This window comes from Tupaia chinensis, unplaced genomic scaffold (genome assembly GCF_000334495.1).
Source record: "Tupaia chinensis unplaced genomic scaffold, TupChi_1.0 Scaffold000360_1, whole genome shotgun sequence".
Taxonomy (NCBI): Eukaryota; Metazoa; Chordata; class Mammalia; order Scandentia; family Tupaiidae; genus Tupaia; species Tupaia belangeri.
The window spans coordinates 3,203,750-3,229,212 of record NW_006159856.1 but is presented as its reverse complement, the minus strand read 5'-3'; the positions used below and the strand labels follow the sequence as shown (position 1 = coordinate 3,229,212).

At 55.4% G+C, this 25,463-nt stretch overlaps 1 protein-coding gene across 1 annotated transcript; it reads left to right on the top strand.

The window, feature by feature from the left end:
* LRPAP1 (LDL receptor related protein associated protein 1) lies at positions 1–23,363 on the top strand (the record flags this gene model as incomplete). Its single annotated transcript, XM_014589514.1, is given in 8 exon segments — positions 1–121; positions 10,470–10,614; positions 14,917–15,041; positions 15,872–15,992; positions 16,942–17,100; positions 19,426–19,508; positions 21,286–21,462; positions 22,936–23,363. Coding segments are annotated over 8 exon segments (994 nt in total), but the record flags the coding sequence as incomplete, so codon positions are not given.
* Positions 23,364–25,463: the final 2,100 nt, after the last annotated feature.

Below are 25,463 nucleotides of genomic sequence, written 5' to 3'. Positions count from 1 at the left end.
GGCCAGCCACGGCGGCAAGTACTCGCGGGAGAAGAACCAGCCCGAGCCACCCCCAAAGCGCGAACCCGGGGAGGAGTTCCGCATGGAGAAGCTCAAACAGCTGTGGGAGAAGGCCCAGCGGGTGAGTGGGGACGGGGCGGTGTCAGAGCGACGGGGACGAGGGGCCCGGGCGTCTGCAGTGACCCGACGTACCAGCTGGACCCTTCGCCCGCACCCCTGCGGCCCACAGGCCTGTCCTTGCGCTGCCTCCCTGAGTGTCAGGTGGAGCAGCCGACCCCACCCACCTGCAGCAGGAAAGAGAGAGACCCCGACGTCCCGACGCCCAGACGCGGCGATGACTTGCTTCCACCGCGGAAACCCTGAGCTGCGGCCTGAGAGAACGCGGCTGAGGCCGAGACCCCGCAGGTCAAGCGCACCCAGATCTAGCCTCTGCTCTGCCGAGCCACTTTCCAAAATTAGGGACAGGACGAGGCGAGATCGCAGGTCTCCCGCCTTCCGGGACTTCGCCTTTTTTCTTACCTTTTATCTTCCTACTTGGACAAACAAGAAAAACAGGCAACGTTGGGCATAAAGACATACGCAGGGACTGCAAAAACTGGATAGGGGATCCGTTTAGAACACAGAAAACACACGATTTCTAGAATGCAAAAAGTCAGATTTGGCGGGTGATCTAATCTGCCTCTCCTTAGATGTTAAGATATGAGGCAGGCCCTGAGGCATAAGGGCGTCCCCAGCTCGCAGAACCTGGAGGCTGACTGGGTGAGACTACAGCTTCCTAATTGGAATGTGACCCTGGGCCAGAGGCACCCCTTATTAACCTGACTTGTGAGGCAGAGGTTTGCATTCAGTGAAATGTGCCCCTCTGGCCTCGGTATCTGTCTCAAACAGAAGGTCAGATGAGGTCCTTTCTGTATGCTCCGTCAGGCATTTCCAAGTCTGTTGAGGGTAAGCGACTTACAGAAGAAGTCAATTGGGAAGAGAAAAAGGAGGTGGAGACTGGCTAGGGAAGGAGGCGGCGAGAGGGAGAGCTGGAAGAAGACTGCAGTGGCTGTCAGGGGCTGGGGTGCGATGCCCAGTGCATCAGCTCAACAGAACCGCACCTTGCTCTCTGCTCAGTGTCCTTGAGGGTTCTGCTGGGGAGGCCTAGCAGTCCAGCCCCTCCCATAACGTTCCACCTGTGGAGGTGTGAGAGAGCACTCTGGACGGCTTCCTGGAGGAAGGGGCTCTGCAGGGGCTGGGGGCATAGCTGAGTTTGGATATGATGAAAGCCTGTGAGCAGTGGGAATCGGCGTCCAGGAGAGAGGCTGAGCCTGTCTCCCCGCGCTGTGATAGGTGCACCAAGCACCCATTGACTGGGCGTAGTTCCCCATGGGAGGAGGCGTGGGAACCAGAAGAGAGCTGTCTGACTGGATCGGAGGTTGTGTAGGTTGTCTCGTGCTCACAAACCCACATGGCCCCCATTGCTTTGTGTCCTGGCCCCAAGCCCTCCACCTGCCCTGCTGGACTGCCCTTGTCATTCTCACCTGCCCATTGCCCAACCCCCAAGGTTGGCCCTGTGCGGCCACCAGCCTGCACGGCTCCCCTGGGCCCCTGGTGGCTCCTGTGCCCTCACTCTGCACCTGCACAGTCCCTGTGTGTTCAGTCAATATCGATCCCACTGGAATCTCATCTCAGCCCTGTCCCTCGGCCAGCGGCCTTACGCTAGCTGAGTTTTCCAGCCTGAATCCTACAGTCATGTGTTCAAGTCCTTTATGCCGGCAGAATGTGAAGCTCTCGGTGTGAGGTTATGTTTCAGGATATTTCGTGTCTTCCAGACTCTCAAAGAGCCTCACACCCCGGTGGGCAGACCAGCCGCACACACGCGACTCATCCTGGTTTTCCTTCTGTGTGGAGGAAGCCACAAGGGTGGTGAGCAGTGCCTAGCCGCCCCCTGCCCTCTGTGCACTGGCGCACCCTGTCTGCGCTGTTATTCTTGTCCTAAACGTCCCTCGTGGCCTTCATGCTTCAGCTCTGGCTACTGAGAGCCAGGGGTCCAGGGTAGGCAGAGGTAGGAGACAGGTGGGTGACCCAGTCAATCTGCAGAGGCAGAGAACTATCAGTTAAAGCAGCGAGCAGTGGGTATACATTGCCTTCTTACCAGCTGCACTCTGCTTAGGCGGGTGTGAAAGGCTGCAGCGAGGCCCTTCCCGAGGTGTAGTCTCATTGAAAAGAACCGTGCTGGCAGGTCCTTACCTGCGTCAAGTGGTACCGCTTTCACAGAGAAGCATTCATGCCACACCTTGTAGCCGGCATTCTCTGCCTTTTATAACCTTCATCTATGAGCCTGGAAGATTGTATCTATTCTATAATTTGCTTTATGAAAACACTAAACATTGATTTGTTTTCTAAATATAAAATTATGTTGTAATCAGTATTAGTGTATCATGTATATAGGGTAAAAAAAGAAGAGTCTGGGGGAGACCAGCAGATGGCATAGTTGCTGGACTCCTACACAGCTGGCTGTGGTTCGAGTCCCGGACCCAGCAGCTTAAACTCACACTGGGTATGAGTGTGTGCATGCCCAAGCTCCTGAGAGGAGAACGGAAGAGAAGGGATTGTGGCGTGGCCATGGGGGTGGGGGGTGATTTCTCACTTTCTGTCTCTCTCTTTCTGTCTTTCCAGCAAGTGCATGTGCCCTATAGCCCCCCAAAAAAACTCTTAAAAAAAAAAAGAGTCTGATGAGTTTATTTGCCTCATCTTGTCTTTCTAACTCACTTTTTGGGGTGGGGGTAGGGTAGATTGTGGTACTTGCCCTGAGACTCAGATGCCACTTCGATGGGGAGGAAGGCCTCTGAGAAGACACCGAAGCCCTTGTCCTGTCCTGTGACCAGGGAATCCTTGCCTCATTTGATCCAAGCATCTTCCATTTTGACTGGTGAAGTTCTTAGTTCCCGTTTCTTAGACGTGCTCAGCTGAGCTGTGAGCTGTGCACAGGGTCACCCCACCGGCCTCGCAAGTGCTGTGACACATCGGTGTGTTGCAAGACTCTTGAGCAGTCGCTGGAGCTGAGGGCTTCCCTTGGAGCTCGGGGGGTTGGGGGAGCCATGCGGTTTTCTCATGGGGTGCTTCTGCGGTGGCATCACACGTGTATGGTGGCCTTCTGGTGGTTTTGTGCCCTCTTTAGAGCTGCCCCGTTGGGTGATACTGCCGGGTGGTCTCGAGCAGGCCGCATGGTGCTGCCGCGAGTGCTCAAGGACTCCCTCACGCTCCGTTTGTCCTGGATGTGTTTCTGTGAGCTCAGTTCTTGTCGGGGTTCTTAGTTCTGACGTGACAGGAGAACATGGGGGGCACATCTCATGGTCAGAGGTCAGGCGTGTGGTCAGGGGAGTGGAGATCCACATCTCTAGAGCAGTGGGGTCTCGGACGCCCCTTCGCTGTCTGCTGTGCTTCGCTTCCTTGTTCTCTGCTGACACGGGCACCGCATCATGCTTCTCCAAGGACTGTGAGGAAGGGCCGGCCAAGGCACTGGGTCACCGCCTTCTTACCACCACGGGCGAGCCCATGCCCCCCAGCCGCTGAGGCAGGTGGGCTGTGCTTATGTCCTTGGAGTTTAGAGGGAGACAGGTCGCAGTTGCAGCCCCGGGTGCCGCGGGGAGACTGGCCCAGCCGGCACATCAGGGGAAGGTGCCTCGCCCTCTGACAGGGGTGCTCAGTCAGCACCTGGAGGATGGGCACATCGGCCTCTTAGCGGGCCTTGTCCCGTCCTGGCGCGGTGTTAATGCCGGGTGTACTGCCGACCCTGCCTAGATTGTGCTCTGTAAACCATCATGTGGCCAGAGGGCAAGGCCTCAGCCCAGGACTGAGTGGACACCGGTGACTTAGCTTCGTATCCTGGGCTTGGATATTCTAGGGGTCAGGGTGGGGGTAAGGAGAAAGCAACATCTGGATTGTTAGAAAGTTCCAGAACAATACTCTTGGCTGACAGGTGGTGCTTAACTGCAAAGAGCAAATGCTCACCCTTGGCGCCTTTGGGAGCAAGGCGTGTGCGGGTGCAGGAACAGGGCTCGAGCGCCGGGCCGTGTCATTCCTCATAGGCGACAGCCGGCCTTCTTCCCTGGGCATTGCACGGCTCGGAATTATTGATGGTTGACTCCACTGCTTAATATTTGATGGATTCTTTTTTGATCTGGTTTCTATTAACTTGTCCTTCTAACTTGGTGGACTAACATTGAACTTTAAAGACACAGAGAGTCCAGAGACGGTGCCAAGTATTTGCACGTGACCTGTGGTCTTGCCCCTCTCTGAGTGGAGCTGATGCTGCTGTGTTAGGCATTGCAGGGTGGGCACTTCAGCACTGAGCTCCTGGGCCACTGCATTTCAGGGGGAAGTAGCAGATCGGGACTTGACTACAGCCTGGCTGTGAACCCACAGAGCCCCAGGCCCCGAGAGTCAGAGGGCAGAACAGTAACACTCCCTTGCATTCCCGATTTTACAGCTCATGGACACCCCCACATGCACTCCCTGATTCTCCCAGGGCCCAGGGGAGATGGACAGAGGAGGAGAAATACCTCAGATGGTCAAGGGGGCCGGTAAAGACCTGGTGATAGGTGATATAGTACCTGTGCTCAGCCTGCTTGGAAGACTGGAACCTCGTCCATGGGGGAGCTAGCTGATTTTGAGGTCCCTTGGATCCTCTACCCTGCAGCCCCAGGAGCGGCAGAGCCAGGGAGATCCCCTGCCCCTCAGCCCTCTCTTGGAGAAGAACCGCTGCAGCCTCCCTGCCGGGCAGCACAGCCGCAGGTGATACTGTGCTTGGTAAGAGCTTGGTAACAAAGCAGCGGCGCTCTCCAGAATTAGAAGTGACAGCAAGCCTGTCTGTTTCTCCAGGGCTATGCATCACAAACAGAAAGCAGCTCAGTGTGAGCTTAAAGTCGCAGCCATCACAGGCCTGGGAGCTGGGGCTGCCCTGCACGTGGCTCCGTGCCCGGCAGAAAAGCCCCAAAGTCTTGCTCTCTCTCCTCGGCCTGGCCTCCCTACCCCACCACCCCTGAGGTCCACATTGCTGCTCCTCCAGGGAGCTCAGCAGCACGTGGCTTCCTCCTCTCCGGGGAGCCCTCCGGTCACATAAGACCAGCCCTTTCTTGGGCTTCCAACATAGGGACCAGCATGTGGCATGGTGGTTAAGGAACTGGACTCCCACATGGTTGACTGCAGTTCAAGTCCCGGATCTTGCAGCTTGCTTTCTCATTTTCTCTCTCTCACTGGTCATATTAAAAAAAAAATAATAATAAATTTAAAAAGCAAGTAATCAAAAAAAAGAGGCATCCCACGACACCAGCAGAGTTCAGGGTGAGAAGGAGCTGGACAGGTGTGGCTAGGTCCTTCCTGTGTAGCCACGGGCTCCCCCATGTTGTGTCAGAGGCAGGGACTCCAGGGTTGGAGAAGATGGAAGTGAGATCTGGAGAGGTGGGGGATGTGAAGTCATACCAGGAGAGTCCCAGGCCAGGGCCTGCGCCCCATAGGGCAGGTCCAGAGGAACTTCGGAGAGTCGGAGGCTCTTCCCTGCCCTAGACCTGCCGTTCAGTTGGGGACTACCGTGGCATCTTCTATCACTGGGGCACGAGCTCAGAGGTCTGAATTTTACCCTAGCTGGGTCTCAAACTCCCCGAGAGGTTGGGGCCTGTGGTCAAGGGAATCTCCTAGTCCCTGGCCTTGCACAGGCCCGCGAGCTTCGGAGACACAGGGGAAGGAACTGGACTCCCACATGGTTGACTGCAGTTCAAGTCCCGGATCTTGCAGCTTGCTTTCTCATTTTCTCTCTCTCACTGGTCATATTAAAAAAAAAATAATAATAAATTTAAAAAGCAAGTAATCAAAAAAAAGAGGCATCCCACGACACCAGCAGAGTTCAGGGTGAGAAGGAGCTGGACAGGTGTGGCTAGGTCCTTCCTGTGTAGCCACGGGCTCCCCCATGTTGTGTCAGAGGCAGGGACTCCAGGGTTGGAGAAGATGGAAGTGAGATCTGGAGAGGTGGGGGATGTGAAGTCATACCAGGAGAGTCCCAGGCCAGGGCCTGCGCCCCATAGGGCAGGTCCAGAGGAACTTCGGAGAGTCGGAGGCTCTTCCCTGCCCTAGACCTGCCGTTCAGTTGGGGACTACCGTGGCATCTTCTATCACTGGGGCACGAGCTCAGAGGTCTGAATTTTACCCTAGCTGGGTCTCAAACTCCCCGAGAGGTTGGGGCCTGTGGTCAAGGGAATCTCCTAGTCCCTGGCCTTGCACAGGCCCGCGAGCTTCGGAGACACAGGGGAAGGAGCTGCACAGGTGGAGGGACAGGGCTCAGCCTGAATAGGGCAGCGCGGGCATGGAGCGGCCACAGAGTGGCTTCCTCTGAGTCTCGGAGGAAACGCAGCTGCCCTACCATGTGCTGATGTGAGAGGTCTGAGTCGCCCACCCTCCGCAGGTTTGCCAGGCAGTGTGGACTGTACACTGGGAGGGCGGCTGGGTCTTAACTTCATATTTCTGTGATTACTCACTTTTTTGTTTTTTTGCTATAGAGCTCATGGGCTTTGCTGGAGACAGAGACAGAGAGTGAAAAATCACCACCCCTCAGGGGCAGTCCCTTCTCTTTAATTCTCCTCTTGGGATTTTGGGCACACATGTATACGCACCCAGTGTGATTTTCTTTTTGTTGTTGTTTTTCTTCATTTTTCTTTTTGAGAGGTTTTCGCTATAGGGCACGTGTGCTCGCCAGAAAGACAGAGAGACAGAAAGTGAGAAATCACCTCCCAGGGGGATGGCCACGCCGTGATCCCTTTTTCTCCATTCTCCTCTTGGGATCTTGGGCACGCACGCACACGCGTGCAGGGTGAGTTTAAGCCACCAGGTCCAAGACTTGAACCATGGTTGACTACATGGGAGCCCAGCAACATACCATTACACCAACTGCTGGCCCCCCAGCGTGTTTTTTTTCCCCAACGTGTTTTTTAAGCCACAGAGTCTGGGACTCAAACCATGCAGTCAGCCATGTGTGATCCAGCCTCCTTAACTTCCATACCATCTGCTGGCCTGAAATTCACCCTCACCCTCACCCTCCCCTTCCTCTCCTCCTCCTCTCCCTTCCCTCCTCCTCCTCTTCCTCTCCCTCCCCCTAGCCCTCTCTCCCCAAGCCCTCTCCTCCCCCTCCTCCTCCCCTCCTCATATTAAAGGGCAGGTATGCTCACCAGAAAGAGAGAAAGAAGAAAAGTGAGAAATGGCTCCCCAGCGGGGTCCAGCCACGCTGCAGTCCTTTCTCCTTTCCCCTCCATTCTCTCAGGATTTGGGGCGCACACACACGCACGCACCCTGTGTGATTTTCTAGCTGCCAGGTCCTTTACTCAAATCATGCAGTCGGCCATGTGGGATCCAGCTGCCTTAACCTCCACACCACCTGCTAGCCCCAGCGATTATTCACTTTTTTCAGAATTATTTATTTAATTTTATTTATTATTATTATTATTATTTTTAATTTGCTATAGGACACGTATGCTCACCAGAGAGAGAGAGAAAGTGAGAAAGCAAGCCACCAAACCGTAGCCATGTGAGAATCAAGCACCTCAACCACCAAACCACCTGCTAACCCTGCAATTATTCACTTTTTTTTTTTGGTAGAGGTTTTTGCCTTAGGGTGCATGCAATCACCAGAGAGAGAGAGAAAAACAGATAGTGAGAGGGGAAGTGAGAAATCATCCCCTGGGGGATGGCCATACCATAATCCCTTCTCCATCCTCCTCCCAGGATTTTGGGCACACATGCACACACGCCCAGCATAAATTAAATTTCAAGCCACTGGGTCTGGGACTCGAACCATAGTCAGCCATGTAGGAGTCCAGTGACTTCACCATTGTGCCATCTGCTGGCCCCATGCTCACTCTTTATGTAAACTTTTTATTAAAATATAACTCATACTTAGAATGTTCGCCTCTCTTGTAAATGAACCCAGATTAAAGGTTAATGTTTAAAACCACTGCGGAAGAAGCGGCCATCCTGAACAAGCACCGTCACACATGACACAGGTGTCTGGGGCAGCTCCAGCCAGTGCCTCTGGAGAGAGCTCAGAGGAGCAGGAGCTGGCTCCCTCCTGGAGCCACAGAATGGCTCTGGGGGGACCAGCCCCAGGGAAGGCACAGCTCAGCAGTCCACTCCCAAGAAGGCAGGTCCCAAGGGAGTAGATTTGGGACTCTGGACTTCAGCAGTGCTGACAGGTCCCTTCATTGCAGGACTTCTCAGAGGCTCTAAACATGCAGTTTACACAGCGAGCGTGGTGTGCAGCCTTTCCCACTTCGCTGACGACAGGACCCGGTCTCGGTGCATCCCAGTCTGCTGTTGTGACAGATGCTGGTTCACACAGATCTTGGCCACTTGCTTTATACAGAGGGACCTGCACTTCACTGGAGCATGCGGCTGCCCAGTGCAGGCTTGTTAGAGGCTGGGTCAGAACCAGAACCTGTTTGTCCTTCTGCTCTCTTCTGTGGCGTTCTGATCTGTTATGCATGGGACACTTTGCTATGGCTTTAGAAACTACTATTCAACTCCATCTTTTAAAAACATATAAGTAGTGGGGCCAGGCAGGTGGTGTGATGACTAAGTTGCTGGATCCCACATGCCCGACTATGTGGTTCAAGTCCTGAGCCTGGCACCTTGAAAAATATGCCAGGTGCATGGGTATGCATGCCCCAGACCCCGAGAGAATAGATAAGGGAGAGTGGTGTGGTCATCCCCCCAGGGGGTGATCTCTCCCTTTCCCTCTCTCTGTCTCTCTGGTGAGCACTTATACCCTATAGCAGAAAGTAAAAACAAAAAACTTCAGAGTAGCATGTCTGGGGTTACCCCGCCTTGGTTCCCTGGCCCCCAGGCTCAGAGCTGGGTGGGGTCAGGTTGAGATAAGGAAGCACGCCCAGTGACCTGCCCTGCTGAGGGATCCCCAATGCAGTGGCTCCCCTCTCCCCTGACACCATGGCCTGGCAGGCGCAGCAGTTAGGGCTCACACCTGCCGTCTGTTTGCTCGCAAGCAGAGAAACAGGTGATCCTTCCTACTCCAGAAGGATCCAGAGTCCCTTTAAGAAATGTCTCAGGGTGGGTCACCTAGTGGCATGGTGGCTAAGGCATCTGGATCCCACATGGCCGGCTGTGTGGTTGAGTCCCAGATCTGACAGCTTGAAAAACACACCAGGTGTGTGTGCACATGCACACATGCATGTGTGTGTGTGCGTGTGCGTGTGTGCCCCAAATCCCGAGAGGAGAATGGAGAAGAGGGATCATTTTCTGTCCCCTCTGTGGCTGAGCAGGAGGGGGGAATGTTCTCTCCTTTCCTTTCCAGCAAGTGCACACGCTCTATAGCAAAACTGCGAAAAAAGAGAAAAGTATCCTGGGGTTGGTTAAAGATCATGATTGATTGACTGATAGCTACTAGATAGGATCCTGATGGATTGATTGATCAGTTGATTTCATGGTGCAAATCTGAAGTTACAGTGATTTATTTTTTCTTTTAAAGAGACTTACTAGTTTGTTCTTTTTTGTTAAGCTCAAGATACCACGGGCAGTCTGGTCCACACTGAGGGACATGCCCTACGTGGCTCTGTTTCTGCCTTGGTAGTGGCCAGTGTCCTGGGGTGGCCATAGGTATGCCTGGGTTTGGGTTCAGCTTGGACTTTCAAGGTTTTACTCATAAATTCAACCTTTCCTCTCTAGCAGTTGTATTTTCTTAGCGTAGTTGCATAGTGTAGGGAGAACATAACAGATTTCTTCACCAGCCACTCGTTCAGCCCCTGCCTCCTCCTACCCACCCCATTCCCCAGGTGCTCAGGATGAATGGCAGTCGCTGATAGCTGCGGAGCTCCCGTGCAGACCTGGGGTTGCTAGATCACAGCTTTGGAAGGGTCTGGCCAGCGCTCTGCACACGGACGGCTGGCACAGGTTGCGGTGCTCGTCCCTGAGCACGTGTGGGGCTTGGTGTCGGCCAGCGCTCTGCACATGGACGGCTGGCACGGGTTGCGGTACTCATCCATGAGCACGCGTGGGGCTTGGTGTCGGCCAGCGCTCTGCACATGGACAGCTGGCACGGGTTGCGGTACTCATCCATGAGCATGCGTGGGGCTTGGTGTTGGCCAGCGCTCTGCACACGGACGGCTGGCATGGGTTGTGGTTCTTGTCCGTGAGCACACGTGGGGCTTGGTGTCAGCCAGCACTCTGCACATGGACGGCTGGCACGGGTTGCAGTGCTCGGCCCTGAGCACACGTGGGGCTTGGTGTCGGCCAACGCTCTGCACAGGGACGGCTGGCACGGGTTGCAGTGCTCGGCCCTGAGCACGCGTAGGGCTTGGAGTCCTATTGTCGGTGACCAGCTCTGCCTCTTGGGGCCTCCCAGCCACCACCACCCCAGGCCAGCTTCTCGGACTGTGTCCTCGGCCTTTGCAGCTGGATGTGACGTGGTCCTCTGTTCTCACTGGCAGCTTCATCTTTCTCCTGTGAAGCTGGCCGAGCTCCATGCTGACCTGAAGATACAAGAGAGGGATGAGCTCAACTGGAAGAAACTGAAGGTCGAAGGCTTAGATGAAGATGGGGAAAAGGAAGCAAAACTTATACGCAATCTCAACGGTACCTCTTCCCTTTACTATGGAAGCCTCGGGGTGCTGACTTGGCTCTTGACCAGGACGAGGGTGGGGCCGTTTGTTGGGCACAGCCTGCGTCATGCTCACATGTGAGAACAGACACCCCGGGGTCTCAGTGCCTCTGCGGTGTCAATGAGTGCTGTTCACAGACTGGAGGGAGGGCGGGTGCTCTGGGTGCATGCATAGCACAAGCAGCCAAAGGCCCGGAGTTGCTGCTGGACTGGGGGTGGTGGGGTGCTCGGTCACCCAGAATAGGAAGTGGTTTGTCCCCAACATTTAGAAGTTATCAGATAAGCAGGTGCCCTGCTTCACCTCATTGTTAACCAAAAAGCTGATTTTCTTCCCCAAATCTAACAAATACAGGTGATCTGTGATCTATGATCTGTATTCGAAGTAGATTTCCCCTTTTACGTAAGTAAGTCTCACCAGGTTGAATCTCGTGGCCTGGCAATTTAAAATGTTGTACGGTTTAATAAATGCCCACAGAGGACTGCCTCTGTACATTTTCTAGTAGTTCACGTTGCAACAAGGAAAAGTTTGATACGATTAGGAAAGAAATCCTCAGGAAATCACTGTACCTGCCTGATTTGTACTTCGTGACTTTTTTAATAAGCTCACTGTCTCATGCTTTATTAAACAACCCTAATTTAAAAGAAGAAGAAGTATGGTGGTGGGGCAGATTTCGGGTGTTGGGAAGTGCTGTAACAGTCTCAGCGGCCCGAGATGTGTGATGTGGCTGTGAAGGCAGAGCAGCTGCCTGTCTGGGTGCCGGGATTCAGAAGACACGAGCGTTTAAAGCTGCAGCTGTGACTGTTCTTCGGGGTCCACCTTCCTTGCCACCCTCCCCACTGCCAGGGCACTTGTGGGTAGAGGGCTGGTTCCGAGTGAGCAGCAGTCAGGTCCCTGACGCGACTGCCACCGATGTGTGACCTGGCACTCTGGAGGCACCTCTTCCTGTCTCATAGGATGGTCTTGAGCCAAGTGGAACAGTCCCTGCAGGAGGCCGCTGGAGGGGTTTTTTTTTTTGGGGGGGGGGTTGCTGTTACAGTGGTCCCTGTTGCTGTCACAAGCATCCTCAAGTCTGTGGGGTGACGCGTCATTTCATACACTGGCTTCCTCAGGCACGCGACAGTCATACAGGTTGTCCACAGTAACGGGAGCTGCCTTAGAGTCCCTCCCTTAGGCCTCGTGCTGTAGCTTCACTCCTCAAAACGCCGAGGCACTGACTGCCACCCACCCGGCAGGCTCAAGGGCAGTAATCTGCCTGCAGGCGCACAGCACGGGCCCCATTGCCAGCAGCCCAGCTTCTCCAGGTGCTTAGATGCCACCAGACATGGAGCGCAGCAGCATCTGGGGTAGAGGCACGCTCTGACTTTGTTCTCCGAATTTATGTGGCCATGTTTCAAAACGCGGAAGGAACATTAAAAAGCCAAGGTGTGGAGCCAGCAGGTAGCATCAGCGTGATTAAGGCATTGGACTCCCACATGGCCAACTGCAGTTCAAGTCCTGGACCTAGAGGCGTGAAACTCACGTTGGGCATGTGTACATGCATGCCCAAAATCCTAGGAAGAAAATAGAAAAGGGATTGCAACATGGCTATCCTCACTTTCTGTCCCTCTGTGTCTGTCTCCCCTGCGAGCGCACATGTGCTCTAGCAAAAACCTCCATTAAGGAGAAAGAACCAGACACAGTGACAGGGACTGTCAAATGGTTTGCAGTGATGGCTCCTCAGCCAGCATTTCTGGGAGCCACTCCTAAGGGCCAGGGCAGAGCCCACCCTGGACTTACCCTGGGCAGTGTGGAGGGGTCTGAGCAGCCAAGTCCATCATCCTTCCCAGAGAAACCACCCCCAGGTGGAGGGGAGCGGGGCCCAGAGCGGGCGTGGAGGGCAGAGGGGTGAGCCAGTGACTGTCTTCCCACTGCTGTGCTCGTGTCTGCTGGGGTAGCTTCCGGACTGGGGAGCCCAGGCCCCCAGCCTAAGTGGGGTCACCTCTGTCCTCTGCTTTCTTGGCACCAAGTGACTTAGTGATACTCTTAAGAGCCGGTGTCCCAGAAGCAGGCCCTTCCGAGAAAGAGGTTTGCTCCTGGGATGTAGGGCCCACTGAGCTGCTGCTGCCCCTGTGCACACAGGCCACAGCCCTCTATGGGCCCTGGGCCCCGGGCCCCCACGTGCTCTCCGTCCCCTGGGCCATTCTCAAGGCTGCAGTGTCCAGACCCCCATCCTGAGGCTAGGAAAAGGGTATGATTGATCATAACCCTGGGGGCTCACCATAGCCCTGGCATGCCCTCGGCCTGCCAGGACTTCTGGTCACCCATGCCAGGCCACCTCCTCTTAGGGACCAAGCCTTATCACCTTTATCTCACGTAATCAGGTTCAGTTCCGAGGCGCTCCTGTCCCTGCTGCTCTGAGATGTTCCCCAGCAGGGCGCCCTCGTGTGGATGGTGCTGTCTGTGCCCTGAGGGAGCTATAAGGCCCCCTTATCTGTACACAGAAGTGAGGCCTGACGTTCTCGAAGCCCTTTTCCAGATTTAGTGTCATGCAGAGCCAGCGCCCCCAGAATCCAAAACCTTCCACAGTCCCAGCTGCTGGACAGGACTCCGGGGAGCCAGTCAGGAAGGCTTTCCAAGTGCCCTCTTGAGACTAGGCAGCATCCAGGCGGTCTCTGTGTGTTCGTTTCTTTGTTTAGTGGACACGGGGAGGTCCAGATGAGTCGTGCATGTGTGCGCCCGTGCGGCCCACGCCCAGCACCATGGCTGTCGGTAAAGGTGCTTTCTCTGGTTTACTGAGAAGTCCACAGACTGGTCGTGAGCATCTAGGGAAACCATGCACACCCACGACTAGAACACCAGGACCCTCGCTTCTCAGCTCATCCTAGAGATCCCCAGTGGTCCGAGCTTCTGGGTAGAAGGAGAAACTGTTCCAAGGCCCTGAAGGTGCAGACTTAGGAAAGGGGAGTGAGGCTTCCAAAGACTTGAGAGTGGGCAGCAGGTATGGCCCAGGTCCTGAAGGATGAGAGAGATGCAGTGCAGTGGAAACTCCCTACTCGCCTCGAGGGAGGATGGGGTTGGGAGCCAGGGAGGGCCCCAGGAGGCCCTGGACGGGACAGAGAAGCCGGGTTCTGCAGGAGATGGGGCCGCTTCCTCCTGAGAGGGGAGGCTTGGTTGGACAGGTGGATGTGGCATAGAGATGCTGGCAGGAGCGGGGACCTCCCAGGGAGACCCAGCAGGGGGCTTGTCCTGCAGAGCCCCTCCTGGGGAGCCATGTCCTTGGACACGGTGAGACAGACCCCAGACCCTGTCGGCGGTGTTCCCGAATGTCATGCCTCTCGACAGCTGAGTCGCCCATCAGCACCACCTCCCGTTTTGGCTGGTGATGCAGGGGCTCAGCCTCTGTAGGAAAAGGGCTGTTACATGGTAGATTCCTGTCTCTTGAGGAATTACGGAGATGTGAAATCCAGAATCCCCCCCAACACACACACACACATACACACACAAACACACACACACACCCATGTGGGCTGGGCTGCAGCACACTAGTTACTAGTTTCCATCCTGGCTCCCACTGGCAACTTTTTATTAGAAACTACTGACACTGATATTTCTCCTTTAGAAAATGTTTCCCTTCCAGATAGACTTGGATTTTCACAAAGCTTCCCACCATGACCCTGTGTCCAGCAGTGGACTGGTACTGCCCTGAACTCCCTGGGACCTGCCCAATATTTTATAAAATTTTTTATCCATTCTTATGACCAAATAGTATTCACTTTTTTTTTTTTTTTTTTAAGAATTGTTTGTTTTTCATTGTAACTATTTTTAATTCATCAGAGAGAGAGAGAGAAAGGAAGAGAAAGAAAAAGTAAGTGAGAAAGCAAGCCTCCAGGTCCAGGACTCAAACCAGTGGTTGACCATATGGGATTTCAGGACCTTAACCACCACGCCCCCTGCTAGCCTCTGCTCAGTGTCTAACAGTCTGTATGACTGGTCTGTACAGAGACCAGATGACCGATGCTTTACCGCAGCTGCATGCTCAGGCTTCAGAGAGACGCAGGCAGAGGCGGGACTCACCGGCAGGTTTGTCTGGGCCGACCTGCGAGCTGCAGGCCACACTTGTAAACACCTGAGACTCGGGGCCCCACGTGTGCTTATTCTCGTTCCCTCCAGACCTTGGGTGGTACCTGGAAATCAGGTGACAGGAAACTTCCAGAACATGAGAAGCAAGCCTGTCTCACCCACCCCTGTCCCTCGGCCACAGGAAACCATATTACTAACCCCACCCTTTCGCTCCCAGTCATCTTGGCCAAGTACGGCCTGGCCGGGAAGAAGGAGGCACAGATGGTGAACAGCAACGCGATCGGTGACGGTGACCAGGAAGACGAGCTGGGCGATCCCAGGCTGGAGAAGTTGTGGCACAAGGTACCTCGTTGGTCCCGTAAATTCCCAGATACGTACCCTGTGTTGGGGACTGCTGTCATTTTGCAGAGCCATCAGCCTCTGCCTGTGTGGGGCATGTCTCAGGGAGACAGTGGTTTCTTTTATTATTTATTTTGAGAGGTTTTTGCTTTAGGACGCGTGCACTCACCGGAGAGAGAGAGAGACACAGTGAGAGGGAAAGTGAGAAGTCACCCCCCAGAAGGATGGCCACACTGCAGTCCCTTCTCCTCTACTCTCCTCTCAGGATCTTGGGCACGCAGGCACATGTGCCCGGCATGATTTTGAAGCCACCGGGTCCGGGACTCAAACTGCAGTCGGCTAATGTGGGGTTCCAGCAACGTAACCGCTATGCCATCTGCTGGTCCCGAGACAGTGGTTTCTTAGTGAAACGGTCACAGTGCTTTTCTGTGTTCATTTTCTCCTTCCTGGGAGTATCTTTAAGTACTCTGTGTAGAGTATTCCTCAACAAAGGAGTTCTGTTGGGCTTATAGCTGTTAGATCTTCAAATACTAAATGTGCTTCATGGTAGGGTGGCGAGAAGTTGCACAGGATCATCATGAAGCATGGCCTGAACTTTTTACTTTGTATCTAGTACTAGACTTGCCTCTGCTTAGCTGTGCCCTCTGCCGTGTGTGTGTGTGTGTGTGTGTGTGTGTGTGTGTGTGTGCGCGCGCATGTGTGTGGTGATAGCCCTGGGCTTGTCCTGCCCGTCTCTAGGGATATCCGTATCCTCAGGGAAGCACAGAGCCGTCCCAGGGGTGGCTGACATGGCTCTCAGGAGATGTTCACTCAAGGGCTTGTTTCTCTCTTAGGCAAAGACCTCTGGGAAATTCTCCAGTGAAGAATTGGACAAGCTCTGGCGGGAGTTTTTGCATCACAAAGACAAAGTGCACGAGTATAACGTCCTACTAGACACCCTGAGCAGGACTGAAGGTGCCTTCCGCCTCCACGTCGAAGGCGGTGGAGCCCCCGCTCCCTCATGCTCTCCTGTCCCCTACGATGCCTAATGTCCATTTCTTAGGTTTCTTCCCTGTCTTGTGAATAGGAATTTCACCCTTCAGGAAAGGGTAAGGGACTTTTTTTTTGAGAGAGAGATTTTTGCTATAGGGCCTGTGTGCTGGACAGAGAGACAGAAAGGAAGAAATCACCCGCTAGGGGAGACGACCACTCCACAGTCCGTTCTTGATTTTTTTCTCAAAATTTTTCGTCATGTGCACACATGTGCCCAGCATGAGTTTTAAGCTGCCAGGTCCGGGACTCGAACTACTGTCAACTACATGGGAGTCCAGCAACATAACCATTATGCCATCTGCTGGTCCCAGTAAGGGACATTTTTAATAATTGCACACATGCATTTGGTAGTCAGATGTCTCTTTAAGTGTCAAGGTGGTCTCTGTCACTATCACTGGTCCCCTCTTCCCAGCAGGTGGGCAGCTGCTACCTTTGGACTAGCACAGTCTTCCCGTCATTTTAAACTCAGGACCCTCCTCACATATGTGACTGCTCCCACCCGAGAGAGTCAAAGGGAACTGGAGACAGAAGGAGGTGGGGACAGCGTCTCCAGGGACGGCCTGGAATCGGCCTCCAGGGTTCTAGGTGCACAGGCCTCATCTCCACACGGCACCCTCGGAGGGCGTGTGTCCTCCCGTCTCAGGTGGGACAGGAAATGATGACCATGGTTGCCACTGCCCAGAGCTGCAGAGGCCAACTGCAGGGGAGAGTATTTGCAGCCACAAGCAGGAGAGACGCTTTGAATGGTCCAGCAAGTGGACTGTAGGCGGAGCGTGGGGGCAGAGCCTCAGGGCTGCTTGGCTTCGGGTGGGTCCCCAGCAGCAGACCCTTGGGGACAGTCCTCATCAGGCATCTGCTTCTGTTCCCATAGAAATCCACGAGAACGTCATCAGCCCCTCGGACCTGAGCCACATCAAGGGCGAGGTGCTGCTCAGCCGACACGCCGAGCTGAAGGACAAACTGAGAAGCATCAACCAGGGCCTGGACCGTCTGCGGAAAGTCAGCCACCAGGGCTACAGCTCAGAGGCCGGTGAGCGTCACGCCAACCCACCTTCCAGTGTCCACGCCCCGGCGTCTGCTGCCCACCTCTGCGCTAGACTGGGGGCTCCCGAGGGCAGGACTGGCTGGCGAGAGCGTGGAGTCAGACGCGTGGACCCATGGGGGCGGGAACCTGCTGTGCTCTCTTCTCGTCTGGTTAGAGGAGGACTGACCCAGGCAGGCTCCTAGGAGCTGCTTCCTAAACATCTGTTCATCTGTCCTCTTCAGCCCTGTTCCCCAAAATTGGCTTGGGGTGAGGCCCGCAATGGCCCCAGAGGGCAGGCAGCTCTCAGTCTGTCTCCGGACTTGGCAAGCACATGTGTGCATAGCTGTTCTCTTGCCCTTGTTTATGTATTTGAGAGATTTTTATTATAGGGCACAGAGACACAGAAAGTGCACATTCACCCCCCAGAGAGGACGGCCATGCTGCAGTCCCTTCTCCATTCTCCTCTCTGGATTTCGGGCGCTCATGCACATGTGCTTGGCGTGAGTTTCAAGCCACCGGGCTCCTTCCTTGCACTGCAGCCAACCATGCGGGAGTCCAACATCTTAACCACTACGCCACCTACTGGCCCGCTGCCCTCTTATTTTTGACGGCCGGGCACAGGTTCGCCCTTAGTCCCACACTGTCCCTTTCACTTCTAGTCTTCTCTTGGCGGTTAGGAGGGCCCGCTCAGGCTGCAGTAGTGCGTGCACCATTTACAGGCTGAGACCGAAGTGTCTTTCTCACTAACACGGTGCGTCATGAAGTGGGAGTCGGTCAGGCCATCACCTCACCTAGTTTTTGTTTTTTGTTTTGTTTTGTTGCCATAGTGCACATGCGCTCACCAGAGAGAGACAAAGAGAAGGAAAGTGAGAAGTCACCCCCCCAGGGGTGTCTGGCCGTGCCATAGTCTATCCTCCTCCCAGGATTCTAGGCACCCACATTCATGCGCCCACAGTGATTTTCAAATCACCGGGTCCAGAACTTGAACTGTGGTTGGCCCCGTGGGAGTCCAGCGCCTTAACCACCACGCTGCCCACTGTCCCTCACCCAACGTCTGATCTCACTCTTGCTCCTCCTCTGCTTGCTCTGCTGGGTCCTATTTTAGGTGTGGAATGCAGCAGCCGATAGGAGACAGCATCCCTGCTCTTGCAGTGTTGGCTGCTCAGGCGGGCTTCTGCCCACGGGCCATCTCCTCCTCCCCAGGAGGGACAGTGCCTGCAGGCCTTGTGAAAGGTGACCAGCTGGAGTGGATGCCTGGCTCCCCTCAGCCTGGCTCTGCCACCTGTGTGCCCCTCGTCGCGGGGCTCAGTCAGCCTGCCGTGGTGGTGGTTGGCTGTACCACCTCGAAATGTGGCTAGCTGACTGTGGACACAGCATTGGTGGCACCTGTAGGGCTTCTGGCTATGATGGTGACCGTAGGACCTCGTAGGCCCACTCTGAGGGTTTGCCAAGTCTCTGTGCTGATGGGCCCCAAGCGAGCCTTCCCATGGCCAGTGCACCAAATGGCAGCTCTGCCTGCTGCCCCACCCCCACTCTCCCTCCCGTGGACCACGTCCTTCAAGGCAGCCGCGTCCAGCTGGCTCTTTGGTTTCTCCTCTAGTATCTATTAGTCCTTCCAGCACCCAGGGTCCTTCCCCAGGGTCCTAGGCAGGAAGGGGTGAGCTGCGACGGAGCAGGAGCCGTGGGCTGCTTGCTGTGTGGGCTGCTTGCTCCCGGCCTCCTCCCAGGTTGGAGAGAGGCGCACCGGTGAGCACCCACAGAAGTCAAGGGACTACCAGTCCCTGCGCTTCGCCAGGAGCTAGAGATCGGATCCTGAGCCTCACTCTGGCTCTGTGGGTGAACCAAAGTCCCTGACGGAGCACCTGCATGAGCTCTCACAGCTACTGCGCCCTCACCCCAGCCCACCCCAGCTCGCCCCAGCCCGCCTGCTGCAGGGCAGCCAGGACCAGCTCCTGGTCACCACGGGGCATGGCCATGGTCACCACAGGGCAGCGCATGCTCTGCTGAGACCACGTGCCAACGGGGTCTTGTGAACTCTAGGCTGGATGCCCTGCACGCACGCACACTCACAGTCACTCAGCCTCATGTACTCCTCCGTGCACACTTGTGCTCACACACTCACTCACACTGACATGCAGCCACACGCCACCGCTCCCACGCTGACATTTCACATGTACTTAGAGTCACACCCGTGCTCACATGCAGTCGCTCACACAGTGACACACACAGGCACTCACTCCTGTTCATGCGGGACCGGGCCAGCCTGGTGGACCCCTCGGCATCGGGGCGGGTGTTGCTGCGAGGGCCCCTGAGACTGCTTCTGCTCCACAGAGTTCGAGGAGCCCCGAGTGATTGACCTGTGGGACCTGGCCCAGGCAGCCAACCTCACCAAGAAGGAGCTGGAGTTGTTTCGGGTGAGGAAGACACAGACCATAAGGTTCTCCTGTTTCTTCCTTCGTCTTAGTGTAAACGGGTTCATATCTTTTCTCGACCGTTTTACACTCTGCCTTGCCCGGTGCCTGGCTCGCGGCCCGGAGGGACCTCGTGTGCCCATGTCTCCCAGGCGGGGCGCAGCTCAGCACACAGCCATGATGTGCTGGGTGTGAGGAGGGGCTGTGAGCAGGGAGGTGGCCCCAGTCATCTGGGTGTGGGGACTGTGGCAAACCAGTGTGCTCTGTCCTTGCTGCAGTCCTGCTCTGACAGAGCTGCCGTGTGGCCCCCACAAAGGCTCACTGAGGGGGAGGACACAGGCCAGTGGGTGTGGGGGCTGGCGAGGAGGACTGGGGTCATTTCAAGGTGTTGCCACTTCCTACGACAGGAGCCCAGAAGGAGAGATGCCTGCTGCAGGTGGAACAGTCTGGAGCTCAAGCTGATAGGTGCTAGAGGCCTACGGGGTGTCAGCCCAGAGACGCGCTGAGTTCTCTCGGTGTTGGCGCCCAGGGTGTGAGGACCAGGTGGGATGCAGGGAGGCCTATGAGGAGCTGTTGTTGGCTCAAACGGGAACCAAGAGGTGATACCAGGGCTCATCCTCTGTGAGTTCAGCAAAGGTCCCTGCCGCTGGACGTCTGTTATGAGCTAGGTGGGCATGGTCCTGCCCTCGAATTGCTGGGAGTTTTTGTGGCTGTGGGTCAGGGCTTCCGCCTGGCGCTGGGGCACCTCACCTGAGAGCAGGTCCCCAGATAGAGTGAAATGGGGGGACCGTGGGTTTGCAGAGAGGTGAACGTGGGGTCAGAATTGGGCAGGGCGACCTCCAGGAGTCGGGACAGTGCTAGCGAGGGTTGCTGTCCCAGATGCGTTCCAGGGGCTGGGAGGATGGAGCAGGGGACAGAGCAGCTGCAGAGGCAGCCATGATGGAAGCGCAAGCCCTGGGTGTTGCCCTAGAAGGGGGACAGGCTGGGCTCGAACTAGATACCCAGCAGCTTGGGAGGGCTGGGTGCCAACGAGGGGGGCGTCTCAGGCACACATCAGGGTCGGGGTCACGGCGAGCCTGACCTCCACCCAGGCCCCAGTCTGGCAGGTGACCTTTTCTCTTTGCTTTGTTGTAAATTGCCAGAGGGCACAGGGCTCACCGGAGGGGGAGAGGGAGAAAACGCCCCAGGGACATGTCCTGTGCGACCCCATCTTCACGTTCACATCCTGTTGGACTCTGGGCATGCATGCGCGTGTGACCAGCATGTTTCTCAAGCCACTGGGGCCAGGATTCAAATCCCAGTTGACCATGCGGGATCCAGCCGCCTTAACCACTAAGCTAGCGGCCGGCCCCGGACGTCCCTTTCATCCGGAGACCATGAGCAAGTCGGTTCTTGCCACTCGTTCTGAAATGTGCTGCTGCACAGGACCCAGGACCCAGGACCCCACTCGCGGTCCCCAGAGCTGGCCTTTGTCCTGCTGTCTGTGGCCCCTCCCTTCGGGGGTCCTGGAACGTCTTTAAGAGCCTGTTGGGGGAGAAGCCAGGCAGCAGTGTCGCCGTGACACGCGGACACAGTCCTGGCTTCATCCCAGGACCTCCCGAGCGTGGTGGGTCATGCGTCCTCGTGACCCAGGGCTGCTGAGGCTGCGGGTGCGTCACAGCGTCAGGATCACGTTGGGGTCTCCCGCTTCTCTTTCTCTTTCTCCTTCTCGTGGAGGTAATTAAAAAAAGAAAAGGAAAGCACACTGGCAGAAAATTAAGTTTTTTAAGCATTATTCCAGGAGGAGCTTAAGCACTTCGAAGCCAAAATTGAGAAGCACAATCACTACCAGAAGCAGCTGGAGATCTCTCACCAGAAGCTGAAGCACGTGGAGAGCCTCGGCGACCGCGAGCACATCAGCCGCAACAAGGAGAAGTACGCCCTGCTGGAGGAGAAGACCAAGGAGCTGGGCTACAAGGTGGGCCACGTTCTCGCCCAGGCCACTCCCGCTTCCCGTTGTGCCCTGTCCGTCCGCTGTGGTCCCAGACCCGGGGAGCTGCAAGGGCACCTCCAGGAATGGCGGGTGCCTTGTCCTAGAGCTCAGGGCTTCTGTCAGGCCTGGCCCGCCTGCCAGACCGTGGAGCTGTCCCTGGCAGGTCGATCTTCAGGTGGCCTGCAGCTGCACCATGGGTGTGGGGTCCCTCCTGACCTCAGAGGTGTGCTGGCAGGTTTTCTAGCCCCTGTGTCCAAGATGAGGGCGCGGTGGGCACCGAGTGGCTGCTTTGTCATCAGAGTGCCTTCCAGCCCTTCCTGTGGAGCAGCCTCAGGGCTAGATGATGTAGGAGGAGGAGCAGAGGGTCTGGGCATGCTCAGAGGCCGCTGACCCAACGTGGCCACAGATGCATAGGCAGCTCTGGAATCTGGCAGTACTGTGTGCTTCTCGAGGGAGCAGGGTGGGAGGGAGCCTCTTCTGTGCCGCTTGAATTTTGAACTCTGGCATTACCCATTTGAATTAAGTAAAGCAAGGCAGAAGGACCAGGAGGACAGGGCACCTTGGTTCTGTGCCTGTGTCCAGCTGGGCGCAGTGGCATACGCTAGCCACCTGGTGGTTCAGGTGCCATCTGGCACTGAAAGCTCATTCTGAACTTAGTGTCATTGGTGAGAGTTTACAGAGAAGAACTTAGCTCTGACAAAGGGACTATGCGTGTGGGCCTAGCTTCACCTGACCATGGAAAGAAGGTACAGTGTTGGTTAAGGAATCTGTGTAGTGGGGCCTGCAGGTGATGTGGTGGTTAAGGCGCTGGACTCCCACATGGCCAACCATGGTTCAAGTCCCAGACCTGGCGGCTTGCTTTCTCTATCTGTTTCCAGTTAAATTAAAAATAATAATTATTATGAATAAAATGAAATAACTTTAATTAAAAAAATCTGCACAGTGTAGAGGCACTGTGGGGTAGAGGTTAGCAGGGACCACAGTGGGCAGTGAGGAGAGACTTGAGCAGCGAAGTAACAGGGAGACAGAATCTGGGAAAGAGCTGGAGAGGGCTGGCCCGACCCTCTGCCGGGGTGGTGTGGAGAAGGCCCCACGGTGCCCAGTGGTGCTGAGGTCACCTCCCTCCGCCCACCCCAGACTCAGCCTGAGTCACAGTTTCCATTCCCCGCGTTTGAAAATGATGGGGTAGATAGTAGAAAGCATTTATTCTCCTTTTCAGTATGGCCTACTCCTAGCTGTTTGTTTTTAATATTCTTTGGTGGCCATTTTCCAGTTAATATTGAGCTGCTTTTATCATTTATTGATGACAGGTTCTGGATGGGTGCATAATTGTGAAGTAAGATAAGCAGAGAGCTCATAAATTTTATTTTGAGATTGTGTCTCTAGTCTCGAGCAGTGATCTCATAAAGCTGGATTTGTGCCCTGTTGTCCTCAGCTGATAAATGTTTCCGTCTGCAGGTAAAGAAGCATTTGCAGGATCTTTCCAGCAGAATCTCGAGAGCTCGGCACAATGAACTCTGACGGCCTCCAGGGAGCCCAGTCCTGCGGAGAAGGGCGGAGCGGAGGGCCTGGGGACTCTCCCGTAGCCAGGTCCGAGGGCTTTGGCAGTGCCACTTACATGACAGACCCTCGGGGAAGGTGGCAGGGCCAGAAGAGTAGCTTCAATGACTGCGGAGCTGCTGCCGTGCCCGAGGGAGGGCTGGCGTGTTCGTGTCTCAGAGCCGTGAGTTGACATGAGCTGGGTCCCATCTCTGGTCGACAGGGGCTTCTTTCCAGCAAACCTGGTCTGACAGTCCCGTGTGCCAGGACAGGACAGTGTGTGTCGAAATCTTTGAAATATTACTTAGAGGTCTTTAAAAATACATTGCCGTATTTAAGCCGCGTGATTATTGCCTAGTGACTTGGCTGCCTTCTGGAGAGCCAGGGCTGCCGTGAATTAAACACCCCGTAGCACGGTGGTCCAGTGCTATGCATGGGCCGTCCCACGTGGCCGACCACAGTTTGAGTCCTAATGGATGGAGAACCGGAGGAGAAAGGGTTGGGGCGTGACCACACCCCACGGGGGTGCACTCTGTCCCCGTCTTTCTGGTGAGTGCGTGTGCCCTCTGGCGACAAGCGAAGAGCACGGGTGAAGCTCGGGGCACTGCTTTACTGTGCTGCCTGGTGCCGCTTCCTGCATCTCCGTGGCCCCTCACATACACCCTCTGCTCTTCACTCTCTTGTTTTTCTTCTTTCTTTTTTTTTTTTAATTTTGCTGTTGGGCATATACACTTGCCGGGAGCTGGGGAGAGAGAGAGAGTTGGAGGAGAGAGATGGAGAGGGAGAGAAAAAGTGAGGAAGCGCCCCTCAGAGGGGATGGCCACACCACAATCCTTTGTCCTCCATCCATCTCTTGGGATTGTGGGCACGCACACACACACCTGGTGTGGTTTTTCAAGCCACTGGGTCTAGGACTCAAACTGCGCATTCAGCCACATGGGATCCAGACTCCCTTAACCTCACTACCACCTGCTGGCCCCCCACTGCTCTTTAGAGTTGAGGTTTTACAGTTGGAGTAAAGACAACAGAAGAGGACACATGGTCTTGGTGGAGGGCCAGGCTGAGGTGTGGAGGTCGCACCTTTCTCCTCCCAGCTCTGCAGCTCGGGGTCCTTTGTGTCTAGCATAAACGTCCCATCTCTCACCTAGAGGGGAAACGCAGCTCCCAGGTTTGAGCCTGGAGGCTTAACTAGGCGTTTTGGTTTGGGCAATGGCAGGATCTCATCTTGAATGTTGAGGTCTACCAAACACGCACACCAGTTATCCTTCAGGTGTAAGAAAAATCCAGACTAAAGGCGCACGCGGGAGGTTTGCATGTCAGGGATGGAGGTAGCAGGGCCAGCAGGTGGCGGGTTGTAGGCCCCCATATAGCGGCCGTTCCTGGAAAGACTCAGTGGGTACAGAGCGGCTTCCCCAGCTTCACAGCTCCAGAGTCACCCTGCATGCCTCTGCCCCTTGGCATAGGAGCTTCACAGCATCCTCCCGGCGGTATCTGCCACTAGCCAGTCTGGCTGGATGCAGTATATCCCTCCCAGGCAGGGCTGCGGTAACTACAGAGGCCTAGGAGTGCATGCCTGCCGGGGCCTCCACATTGGTCCCATCCAGGCCCAGGTCTCCAGCCGTGCACTCAGGGACTCACCAGAGCACTTCTGTGTGCAGACCACAGCCCTCGTGGGCTGCAGTCCAGGGGTGAGTGTGCAAGGACTGGATGAGGCCGGGCCTGGGACACAGAGCCGAGCAGAGGACACTTGACTCACTTTGTCACCCGAGGAGCCCCACAGCACAGGGAGACACCGGCACGTCTTCACTCACAGACCCTGCCCCTGGGGGAGCAGTGAGGCAAACACAGCCTGAGTCAGGGACCTGTGGCTGCGTTTTTGTGGTCTTCAACTTCTAAGTGAGTCTATTGAAGTGAAACAGGCATTCGTCAAAATACGCAAAACACCCACACAGCTCAAGTGAACCATCCCAAAGTGGATAGCGTGGATCCCACAGCCTGATCAGGAAGCAGGTGTTACCAGTGTCCTCCCCACTTCCTGTCCCTCTTCTCCTCCAGAGCTAACCATCTCTGGACTTTAATAAGGTTCGGTTTCCCTGTTTGGACTCCATGGAAATGAAATGGTACTGTGTCTTCCGTGTGTGTGCACATATGTAGGTGTATGCTTGTGTGGCAGCCTCTGTATGGGGGTGACATTCAGGCAGGTTGGTAGCAGACTAGTTCTTTTTCACTGCTGTGTAATATTCTTTCGTATACACACACCACACCTTGGTTTTGGTTTTAAGTTTACTTATTTCTTCTGTGAACGAGAGAGAGAGAGAGCACCACCAGCAGGGTCTTGATGCCACAGTCCACCCCCGGCCTCCGCCAGCCCCAGCTCATGGGCATGTGTGTGCTCGGTTTGTACAGGGAGGTCTCTGGAAGCAAACCTTGAACCTTCCCGTGCATGT